Genomic DNA, 12,137 nt, shown 5'->3' on the forward strand with positions numbered 1-12,137 from the left:
TGTTTTAACTCCCCTGACCCTTCCCCACCAGCTCTCTCGTACCCACCCCAGCGAAAAGTGAAATGTGAGATAATGCATGGTGATGATGTTCAGGTTGTACTTTACCGGCAGAGAACGGCAGCGAACAAAATTTTACAACCGCCCCCTGCGTGTGCGCATGTGTGTGTGTGTGTGTGTGTGTGTGTGTGCGTTACACAAAGTGTGTGTATGTGTGTGTGAACGTGCATAGGTAGGTGTGTGTGTGCGCATGTGTTACACAAAGTGTGTACGTGAGTTAGCGCGCGCGCACGCGCACGCGTGTGTCTGACTGTCAGTCTCCGCGCATGCGTGCGTACATCAGACTGTGACTGTGTACGTATATTTGTGCGTACATGCGCGTTTGTGTGTGTATGCGTATGCGCGCTCGCGTGAATGTGTGTGTGCATGATTGCGTGCGTCTGACTGTGAGTGCGTGCGTGTATGTGTGTATGCATGTGTGGCTATGTGTGTCTGTGTGACAATGTGATGTGTGTGTGTGTGTGTGCGCGCGCGCACAAGTATGTGATGATTTCGTTATGCTTTTATAGTCCAATTGTTATATTTAGATTACATACAACAAGACTACCAAACCCTACATCAATTATTCAGTAAGCCTGCCTGTGTGTGGGACTATTCTGCTCAGAATATCATGTAATATTCTGGCATATTAGGTTTAAAAAGCATTTGGTGTTTCACTTTCCTGATTGTGTGTGTGTGTGTGTGAGCGTGCATGTGTAGGTGTGTGTGTGTGTGAGAGAGAGAGAGAGAGTGAAATCCTGAAACAGCCTTCTTTGCAACTTTGCAAAACTATGAGGAGAGAAAAAAAAAAAAAAAAAAAGTTTCGGGGTTGGGGGCGTGGGGTTGGGTTTACTTAATGTTGTTCTTTTTTGTCTGACCTTAACAGAGAGACTGTATGAGATTTTGTGCACTGTACGTTTAGAATATATTGAGAGAGAGACAGCAGAGGAGAAAGAGACAGAGACAGAGAGAGAAGGGGAGAGATAGAGATAGGGGAGAGAAATGGAGAGAGAGAAAGAAAGAGAGACAGAGAATGACACAGAGAGAGAGGGGAGAAATGGAGAGAGACAGAGAATGACAGAGAGGGGGGGGGGGAGAGAAATGGAGAGACAGACAGAGAGAGAGACAGAGACAGAGAATGACAGAGAGAGAGAGAGGAGAGAAATGGAGAGACAGACAGAGAGAGAGAGGAGAGAAATGGAGAGAGACAGAGAATGACAGAGAGAGAGAGGAGAGAAATGGAGAGACAGACAGAGAGAGAGAGAGAGACAGAGAATGGCAGAGAGAGAGAGGAGAGAAATGGAGAGACAGAGACAGAGAATGGCAGAGAGAGAGGAGAGACAGAGACAGAGAATGACAGAGAGAGGGGAGAGAAATGGAGAGACAGACAGAGAGACAGAGAGAGAATGGCAGAGAGAGAGAGGAGAGAAATGGAGAGACAGAGAGAGAAAGAGAATGACAGAGAGAGGGGAGAGAAATGGAGAGACAGAGACAGAGAATGACAGAGAGAGAGAGAGGAGAGAAATGGAGAGACAGAGAATGACAGAGAGAGGGGAGAGAAATGGAGAGACAGACAGACAGAGAGAGAGAGAGAGAGGGAATGACAGAGAGAGAGAGAGAGGAGAGAAATGGAGAGAGAGAGAGACAGAGAATGACAGAGAGAGGGGAGAGAAATGGAGAGAGAGAGAGACAGAGAATGACAGAGAGAGGGGAGAGAAATGGAGAGACAGACAGACAGAGAGAGAGACAGAGAATGACAGAGAGAGGGGAGAGAAATGGAGAGACAGACAGACAGAGAGAGAGACAGAGAATGACAGAGAGAGGGGAGAGAAATGGAGAGACAGACAGACAGAGAGAGAGACAGAGACAGAGGATGACAGAGAGAGGGGAGAGAAATGGAGAGACAGACAGACAGAGAGACAGAGAATGACAGAGAGAGAGGAGAGAGAAATGGAGAGAGAGACAGACAGACAGAGAGAGAGACAGAGAATGACAGAGAGAGAGAAAGGAGAGAAATGGAGAGAGAGACAGAGACAGAGAATGACAGAGAGAGGGGAGAGAAATAGAGAGACAGACAGACAGACAGAGAGAGAGAGACAGAGAATGACACAGAGAGAGAGGAGAAAAATGGAGAGAGAAGAGGGAGAGAGAGACAGATGGAAAGAGGGATGAACAAAATATTAGAGAGAGAGAGAGAGAGAGAGAGAGAGGATAAGTCGTAAAACACAACAGATAACATGACACCTTATTTTCAAAGATTGTGGTATGCACATTTAATTAACAACAACAACAACAAAAGCAACACACACTTTCAATTTTTCTTTACTGTCACTTCAGGGCAAAATAACAAGACTACATGGATACATTTCTTTAGGATGAATGTACAAAAATCGTAGCTGAAGTTGGGGCACAGACAGACAGAGAGAGAGAGAGAGAGAGAGAGATAGACAGACAGACAGACAGACAGACAGAGAGTGTGTGTGTGTGTGATGGAGAAGCAGATAAATTGGCCTTCAGACAGAAGAACAGACAATTCAAAGCAAAAGAGGGATGGAGAGAGTGACGGAGAGGGGGCGGTGGTTACATTATATAATAATGGTTGGTTACAAAAAGGGTGGGGGGGTGGGGGTTGTCCCAGTGGGTATATACATGACATGTGCTGCCCCAAGTTACACAGAGCAGACAACACACGTCACCACTTTACCCTCCACGTAAGGTGGGCAGGGGAGAGTACCACACACAGTGACCACGTGATAAAACCTGACGGCCAGCCGGCCTCCACCTCCACCCGGACGGAATTCTCTGTCCTCGTCCACACACATGTATTCCGTTCTGCCCTTGATGGTCCACCACTCAGACATGAGGAAGCCCCTGTACTGGGTGGTCCATCCGTTTGGGCAGGAACGGGTGGCGGGGATCATGAGGGTGGTGGACTGTGGAGCCCGGCACACGGAGCACGCAGCGACCTGGTTATCACGTCCTTCGACATTCTTATATTGTGCACCACTCAGATAGTTGACACGTAATGAACGCGACATGTTGATGTCCAGCTGAGGCGTCATCCCCAGACACAGGTAGTTGGAGGCACCCCCGGTGTGTTCAGCCCACTGCCCCCCAGCCACTCCTGAAACCAACACCACATCAACTGCACTGACTGCACTGTCCCGTTCCTGTTTGTCACTGTGAGGAGACAGTGAACCAGCCAGATAGAGAGACGTCACTGGTTCAGTCACTGTGAGGAGAGAGTGAACCAGCCAGGTAGAGAGACGTCACTGGTTCAGTCACTGTGAGGAGAGAGTGAACCAGCCAGGTAGAGAGACGTCACTGGTTCAGTCACTGTGAGGAGAGAGTGAACCAGCCAGGTAGAGAGACGTCACTGGTTCAGTCACTGTGAGGAGAGAGTGAACCAGCCAGGTAAAGAGACGTCACTGGTTCAGTCACTATGAGGAGAGAGTGAACCAGCCAGGTAGAGAGACGTCACTGGTTCAGTCACTGTGAGGAGACAGTGAACCAGCCAGGTAGAGAGACGTCACTGGTTCAGTCACTGTGAGGAGAGAGTGAACCAGCCAGGTAGAGAGACGTCACTGGTTCAGTCACTGTGAGGAGAGAGTGAACCAGTCAGGTAGAGAGACGTCACTGGTTCAGTCACTGTGAGGAGAGAGTGAACCAGTCAGGTAGAGAGACGTCACTGGTTCAGTCACTGTGAGGAGAGTGTGAACCAGCCAGGCAGAGAGAGTGAACCAGCCGGGTAAAGAGACGTCACTGGTTCAGTCACTGTGAGGAGAGAGTGAACCAGCCAGGTAGAGAGACGTCACTGGTTCAGTCACTGTGAGGAGACAGTGAACCAGCCAGGTAAAGAGACGTCACTGGTTCAGTCACTGTGAGGAGAGAGTGAACCAGCCAGGTAGAGAGACGTCACTGATTCAGTCACTGTGAGGAGAGAGTGAACCAGCCAGGTAGAGAGACGTCACTGGTTCAGTCACTGTGAGGAGAGAGTGAACCAGCCAGGTAAAGAGACGTCACTGGTTCATCACTGTGAGGAGACAGTGAACCAGCCAGGTAGAGAGACGTCACTAGTTCAGTCACTATGAGGAGAGTGAACCAGCCGGTTAGAGAGACGTCACTGGTTCAGTCACTGTGAGGAGAGAGTGAACCAGCCAGGTAAAGAGACGTCACTGGTTCAGTCACTGTGAGGAGAGAGTGAAACAGCCAGGTAGAGAGACGTCACTGGTTCAGTCACTGTGAGGAGAGAGTGAACCAGCCAGGTAGAGAGACGTCACTGGTTCAGTCACTGTGAGGAGAGAGTGAACCAGCCAGGTAGAGAGACGTCACTGGTTCAGTCACTGTGAGGAGACAGTGAACCAGCCAGGTAGAGAGACGTCACTGGTTCAGTCACTGTGAGGAGACAGTGAACCAGCCAGGTAGAGAGACGTCACTGGTTCAGTCACTGTGAGGAGACAGTGAACCAGCCAGGTAAAGAGACGTCACTGGTTCAGTCACTATGAGGAGAGAGTCAACCAGCCAAGTAAACAGACGTCACTGGTTCAGTCACTGTGAGGAGAGAGTGAACCAGCCAGGTAGAGAGACGTCACTGGTTCAGTCACTGTGAGGAGAGAGTGAACCAACCAGGTAAACAGACGTAACTGGTTCAGTCACTGTGAGGAACACACAGTTTCAACCCCATCCCCCTCTCTTTCCTTCCCCTTTCGTTCCTCGCTTCCTCCCTCCTCAAAATCCTCTTTTTATCCCTCTCTTCCTCCCTCCTCAAACTCCTCTTTTTATCCCTCTCTTCCTCCCTCCTCAAACTCCTCTTTTTATCCCTCCCTTCCTCCCTCCTCAAACTCCTCTTTTTATCCCTCTCTTCCTCCCTCCTCAAACTCCTCTTTTTATCCCTCTCTTTCTCCCTCCCCAAACTCCTCTTTTTATCCCTCTCTCCCTCCCTCCTCAAACTCCTCTTTTTATCCCTCTCTTCCTCCCTCCTCAAACTCCTCTTTTTATCCCTCTCTTCCTCCCTCCTCAAACTCCTCTTTTTATCCCTCTCTTCCTCCCTCCTCAAACTCCTCTTTTTATCCCTCTCTTCCTCCCTCCCCAAACTCCTCTTTTTATCCCTCTCTTCCTCCCTCCTCAAACTTTTTATCCCTCTCTTCCTCCCTCCTCAAACTCCTCTTTTTATCCCTCTCTTCCTCCCTCCTCAAACTCCTCTTTTTATCCCTCTCTTCCTCCCTCCCCAAACTCCTCTTTTTATCCCTCTCTTCCTCCCTCCCCAAACTCCTCTTTTTATCCCTCTCTTCCTCCCTCCTCAAACTCCTCTTTTTATCCCTCTCTTCCTCCCTCCTCAAACTCCTCTTTTTATCCCTCTCTTCCTCCCTCCTCAAACTCCTCTTTTTATCCCTCCCTTCCTCCCTCCTCAAACTCCTCTTTTTATCCCTCTCTTCCTCCCTCCTCAAACTCCTCTTTTTATCCCTCTCTTCCTCCCTCCTCAAAATCCTCTTTTTTTATCTCCCTCTTCCTTCCTCCTCAAAATCCTCTTCTTCTTGTTTATCCCTCTCTTCCTCCCTCCTCAAAATCCTCTTTTTATCCCTCTCTTCCTCCCTCCTCAAAATCCTCTTTTTATCCCTCTCTTCCTCCCTCCTCAAAATCCTCTTTTTATCCCTCTCTTCCTCCCTCCTCAAACTCCTCTTTTTATCCCTCTCCCTACCCTTTCTCCATCCCTGTCTTTGTGTTATCATTTTACATTTAGTGAGTATTGTCACGAAGCATGCACTGGAAACACAGTATGTGTGTGGGTGTGGTGAGGTAGGAAGGTTGTTGGGAGTGCGTGTGTCAGTTTGTGTAGGGGCGTGAGGGAGCGGGTATATATATGTGTGTGTGTGTGTGTGTGTGTGTGTGCGCGTGCGGGTGTATGTGTGGGTTCGCACATGCATGTTTGCAGGTATGTTAGCGTGAGTGCATCCGACGATCTTTCTCTCATCACGCGCACGCACAGAAGAATAAGAAAGAGAAAGAAAGAAAGAGAGTGAGAGAAAGAGAGAGAGAGAGGAGAGACAGACAGACAGACAGACAGACAGACAGACAGCGAGCAACAGACGGATTGACAGAGACAGACGGACAGACAGAGAGGGACAGAGAATTGTCAACCCACGGTCTGAACTCACCAGAATACACAAGAGACGTGTTGTCGGGACATGCTGTGTGACCCCATCTGATGAACGATGAGCCTGCAGTCACAAACAAATGAAGGACTCTCTATGTGGACCACAAAAAACATTCCATGCCCCCTCTGTGTGTGTGTGTGTGTGTGTGTGTGTGTGTGTGTGTGCGTACGTGTATGTGCGTGTGCGTGTGTGTGTGTTTAAGACAACGATTAAAAAGTTGCCTTTATTGTGTAGTATGCATTTTGATTATTTCTTTTGTGTAGGTTGTTGTACTTTTTTGACTCACTTGTGTAAACAAAGTGAGTCTATGTTTTAACCCGGTGTTCGGTTGTCTGTGTGTGTGTGTGTGTGTGTGTGTGTGTGTGTGTGTCCGTGGTAAACTTTAACATTGACATTTTCTCTGCAACTACTTTGTCAGTTGACACCAAATTTGGCATAAAAATAGGAAAAATTCAGTTCTTTCCAGTCATCTTGTTTAAAACATTATTGCACCTCTGGGATGGGCACAAAAAAAAAAAAGAATGAAGCCTAATTATATGCAAACTGCATTTACTGTTATATTTATATTTTTTTGTATTCTCTAAACTTGGCACTTTGATCTGATATTCTGACCCAACAACTAGAGCAGTCATTATTATCATTTTTTGTTCAAACAGGAACTTCTTTTGCTAAGCATGGGAGTTTTATTTATTTTGCAAACGTTTTGGTGCAGATAGTAAAAAAGGGAAATTACTCTGTAATTAATGCTAGGGGAGTTAATTTGCTTTAAACTGATCTTTCTCATCTTAAACATTACATTTTGAAATTATACTCAATACATAAAAAGCTTGGATTTTTTTTTGAAGTGTATCACAAGTGAGTCTTGAAGGCCTTGCCTCTCTTGTCTAATGTTTCTTACAATGTCTTAATTCAAGAAGGCTGTTGCCATTCCTGAATCAGGACTCCCTTGTTCTGTTCACGTCTTCTGCAGTATGTACTCACCAACAGGGTTGGCCTTCAGGGAGTCGATCTGCATCTGGGCTGTCTGTAACTTCTTCTGGGAATCTGGGATTGTAACATGAAAAATGATAAATAAATTATTTTAAAAAAAACACCCCACTCTCCCACTGTATTTTTATGTGCTTAATGTCTTGTAGAATGTTGAATGACAGGTATATGTCTAGATAGATAGATAGATAGATAGATAGACAGATCGGCAGATCCACAGACACACAGAAAAAAGTGCACAGAGAGGTACACAGATATGTGGATACACGTGTTGTTGTTTTTGTGCATGTTTGTTTGTTTGTTTGTTTTCCAGAAAGACATTACAAGAACACTTTTTGAATTAGGTGTCAAAACCTGGGTTTCAAGGCACCACTTTCCAAATAGTAATAATAATAATACTAACAATACTATATACTATGAGTGTGAGTTTACAGAGGCAATGCACCCTCTCCGGTATGTGGAAGAGTTTTCCCCCTTATTCGGGTGATTCATTTGAAAGTCGTAACATATACTTCTGAAAACAGTAAAGAATTACACACACACACACACACACACACACACACACACACACACACACACACACACACACACACACACACACATGTATATATACATATATAGAGAGACTGAGCGAGAGAAGCACACACACACACACACACACACACACACACACACATATATATATATATATATATATATATATATATATATATATATTAAGGATTCATAAAACCAAAACTTTAGAATCTAGGTTGTTTGTTATGTATATATACGTCGATCAATGATTAGATATTGAAAAAAATTCGTACTTTTCGTGTGTTCTTTGTTTTGTTTTTGTGTATGTGTGTTTTTTGTTTTGTTTTTGTTTTTAACTGTGCGTATGACACTGTGCAAACTAACTTCACTGTGATGATGACTGCGTGACGTCATCCCTCCCCCCTTACACCACCTCCCCCAACCCCTCTCCCACCACGGACTAATGTGCCTGAGTTTTGGGGGGTTTGTTTCAATTTGTGTTTCAATGCGATGTACTCCTATGATGGAATGACTGTTCGTTTATTATTATCATCATTATTATCATTGTGTACTTGTAATAGATTTAATAGGGTTAACTGTTCTCCATCTTTCATGGCGAGCCTGAAGGTGAATGTGCTCTGTTTCAGACACTGATTGATCGATCAATATATAGATATTGTAGATAGGTCTCCTTTCCTTTCTTTTTTAATGGGCGGGGAGTGGGGGGATTTGGGGGGATGGGGAGGGGGGCTAGGGGGGTGGGGGTGTGTCTTACAAAGGCACAGTCAGAGCCCAACTCTCGGTCATTGTTTTCTATGTTTTCTACATGTGTTGTTGAATATTGATAGATAAACACAGACAGGAGGATATATACATAGAAAGTTTCTTTCCAGAACGATATTACACAAACAATTCAATGTCTCAATATATGAAGGAAATTGAGTCAAAGTCAAGACTCCACATACCCTTTTCGTTTACTTTTGTTCACGTCTTCTGCAGTACCTACTCACCAGCATCACTGGCATTTAGAGACCGGACATCTTCCTGGGCTGTTTGAAGCTTTTCTTGGATGGTTTCCACTTTCTCATGGGTGGTCTCCATTTTCTCTTTGGTGGTCTCCAGCTTTTGCTGGATATCTGGAATCATTATATGAAGAAGACAAATCTAAATCCAACACTTTGCCAATGTGATTTTTTTTTCGATGTGTCCTGCAGAATGTTGACACGTAGATACAATGCTCGATAGATCATGTCATTCATAGATTCACAGAGAGATGCATAACCAGATACATAGATAGGTGGATATATACACATAGAAAGTTTCTTTCAAGAAAGACATTTCACAAACAATTTTTTCAGTCTTATATATTTCGTCTTATATGAAGGAATTTGAGTCAAAGCAACTTGGAATCAAGACTCCTACCCACCCTTTTCGTTTACTTTTGTTCACGTCTTCTGCAGTACCTACTCACCAGCATCACTGGCCTTCAGGGACAGGATATCTTCCTGGGCAGTCTGCAGCTTCTCTTGTGTTTCTTGAATGTGTTTCTTGGAGAATAGATGTGGAGAGAGATGGATATGTGAATGGAGAGAGAGAGAGAGAGAGAGAGAGAGAGAGAGAGAGAGAGAGAGAGAGAGAGAGAGAGAGAGAGATGCAAGATGTTGCAAAAACAACTTTTCAACTTTTCCTGTAGTGTGGGTTTTAAGTCATGACAGCTTTCAGTCAAGACAATCACCCCCACCCACCCTGTTTGTTTTGTTTTGTTCACGTCTTGCACAGTGCCAACTCACCAAGAGACCTGACCTTCAGGGAACGGACCTCATCCAGGGCAGTCTGCAGGTCAGTCTTCGTGGAGTGGAGTTCCTCCTGGTGTGTTCTCTGGGCAGTCTCCAGGGCAGTCTCCAGGGCAGTCTCCAGGGCAGTCTCCAGGGCAGTCTTTACGGAGTGGAGTTCCTCCTGGTGTGTTCTCTGGGCAGTCTGCAGGGCAGTCTTTACGGACTGCAGTTCCTCCTGGTGTGTTCTCTGGGCAGTCTCCAGGGCAGTCTTTACGGACTGCAGTTCCTCCTGGTGTGTTCTCTGGGCAGTCTGCAGGGCAGTCTTCGTGGAGTTGAGTTCCTCCTGGTGTGTTCTCTGGGCAGTCTGCAGGGCAGTCTCCAGGGCAGTCTTCATGGACTGCAGTTCCTTCTGGTGTGTTCTCTGGGCAGTCTCCATGGTTCTCTGGACAGTCTGCAGGTCAGTCATCTGCTGCTTCAGGTCCTCCATCATAGCCCTGCACATGTCCAGTGAGAGTTTATACGTCACAGCAAGTCCCTGTGTTCTTTCCTTTCTTCTTTTGTGCAGTTCATGGGAACTGATTAGAGATTACATGTACGAGTGGTACCATACCCCCCCCCCCCCCGCCACACACACACACACACCAAACAAACAAACAAAAACAGAAAAAACACCACCACTACCACACCATACCACACCACACACAAACACGTGCAGGCACAAAACAAAAAAAACAACATTTGATTTCAGTTCATTATTGCTTCTTTTTCTATTATGCCATTAATATAATCGATTCTGTTGCATACATACCATCTCACTTTGAAAGACTCAAAAGAACATTTTTTCATCGGCCATTCTCATTAATTTGACTGAAATACTTCAATCTTATTTGTCTTCTCGTGGAATTTTACAAGCAGTGTTATTTATATTCTGATCATCCTGTAAGTAATGTTGAGAATCAGAATGCAAAGTCAATGTGGTTTGGGGGGGTTGGGGTGTGTGCCTTATTCGCTTGCTTTCATGATTTGCAGTCCACACATTCAGTGTATCTGCAAATGCGAGTTTTCGTGCACGATGGCGTAAAAAAAACGAAAAATATTTAAGACTCCATGTCTGATGCACTATCCCGTCCAAGGTTCGAACCATGGACCCAGGAACGGTCCTGATAGAAACCTGAAGCATTGACCCGTCCACTTTCACTGCCATCTGTTCGTCGGCTGGTTGAGTGCATTGCAGCAGGATCGTTAGCGTGTGTGTGTTGGATTTTCTGCATGAAGAGGGCATTATACAGCTTATGTGTTATCCAGGAGATCAGGAAAAATCTCCATCCCTCACTCACCAAGCTCTATTGGGATGCAACCCCTAACCCTTGTGTTGGAAGTACGGTATTCCAGCCACCGGGTTCATCTCTATGAAGTGGTGCTTGAAATCAATGTCCGAAGCTTTGCTACCCACACCCTTCCATTAAAAAAAGTAGCATTCGTATATTTGCAAGAACATTATGGTGCTACATAAGGCAGTATTTGTTAGTTATTGTCAGCATCCACTGCGTGTTTATGTGCGAATGAGTGCGTGAGAGAGAGGGAGGGAGAGAGAGAAAGAGAGACCCTGTGTGTGTGTGTGTGTGTGTGTGTGTGTGTGTGTGTGTGTGTGTGTGTGTGTGTGTGTGTGTGTGTGTGTGTGACAGAGACAGAGAGAGGAGAGAGAAACACTAACGTACTCACGGTTGTGTCCATTGCGTGACGTTGTCTCGCAGTTTCTCAAAGTCTTCCTTCAGCTGTATTATCTCTTCCTTCCTCTCTGTCGCTTCGTCTTCCAGCTCTTTCAGATCTTTGTCCACGCGTTGTTCTTCTCTGCTCAGTTTACCTTTAATGTATGTTCTAATATCTCGCTCCGTTCTTTCCACCTTTTCCCCCAGTATGTCATCCCCTGTCTTCCGGTCTTCCTTCTCTCCCTCGAGCTGTTTGGTCAAGTTCCTATACACATCCTTCACTCGTTCCTTGTATCCTCGTTCTGCGTCATCTCCATGCTTCCTGTCATCTTGTTGCAGCGGCAGTTCTCCCTTTCTGTCTGTCTGAGTGCTGTTGTGGAGTACACTGGGATCAGGAGACAGGGCTTTGTTGTCTTCTGCTGGTGAGCTGACCTCTGGCTCTGCTTTGATGCTCAGAAAGATGGCAAACACGACACAGGACACAACAGTCCACGCCATAGTTGGGTTTCTGCAAACAACTGCAAATGGATCAAGTCTGCACGCCGTTGGTGTTGCAATTCAAACCGTTTGCCTTCAGTACTCTTGGTTTAGAGATTTTATAGATGTGCAGCATGACCCATAAGCAATGGCGACTTCATCTGCATAGCTTGGAATGATCACACCGAGCCAATGGCAGCCTTCGTTTCATCGAAAGTAGCCAGCTCATCAGTCCATACTGCGTAGTTGAAAACCCCATTGTTAATTGTATAACAAGTGACTGAGAGGTCACATGTCAGATTCCTGAAATTCAACGAGCGACCTTGGGTCAACGTGAAGAGGACTGGGTGCTTGGACTGGCGTCAGTATGGCGGAGAACAAGAATGGTTAGCACACGTGATGTGGCTGTCAGGCCAGACTGATTCTAAATGAGGGATACTTGACGCAATGAATGCAATGCCACTCAAACCTCAGACATCATG

At 45.8% G+C, this 12,137-nt stretch overlaps 1 protein-coding gene across 1 annotated transcript; it reads right to left on the minus strand.

The window, feature by feature from the left end:
• Positions 1–2,111: 2,111 nt before the first annotated feature.
• LOC143289499 (uncharacterized) lies at positions 2,112–11,835 on the minus strand. Its single transcript, XM_076598485.1, has 6 exons — positions 11,192–11,835; positions 9,485–9,963; positions 8,705–8,830; positions 7,173–7,235; positions 6,192–6,254; positions 2,112–3,160 (listed from the first exon to the last, which is right to left on the minus strand). The coding sequence occupies exons 1-6, from the start codon at positions 11,674–11,676 to the stop codon at positions 2,706–2,708; spliced, it is 1,671 nt and encodes a 556-aa protein (XP_076454600.1). The 5' UTR covers positions 11,677–11,835; the 3' UTR covers positions 2,112–2,705.
• Positions 11,836–12,137: the final 302 nt, after the last annotated feature.

Source organism: Babylonia areolata, chromosome 14 (assembly GCF_041734735.1).
Source record: "Babylonia areolata isolate BAREFJ2019XMU chromosome 14, ASM4173473v1, whole genome shotgun sequence".
Taxonomy (NCBI): domain Eukaryota; kingdom Metazoa; phylum Mollusca; class Gastropoda; order Neogastropoda; family Buccinidae; genus Babylonia; species Babylonia areolata.

Bases quoted from the DNA above. Each gene is read 5' to 3' on its own strand.
- LOC143289499 (XM_076598485.1), bottom strand. From the start codon at position 11,676: ATGGCGTGGACTGTTGTGTCCTGTGTCGTGTTTGCCATCTTTCTGAGC. The intron at 8,831-9,484 runs GTGAGTTGGCAC...TAATGATTCCAG, and splicing joins CCTGAAGGTCAGGTCTCTTG to ATATCCAGCAAAAGCTGGAG. The intron at 3,161-6,191 runs GTGAGTTCAGAC...TGTTGGTTTCAG, and splicing joins CACGTCTCTTGTGTATTCTG to GAGTGGCTGGGGGGCAGTGG.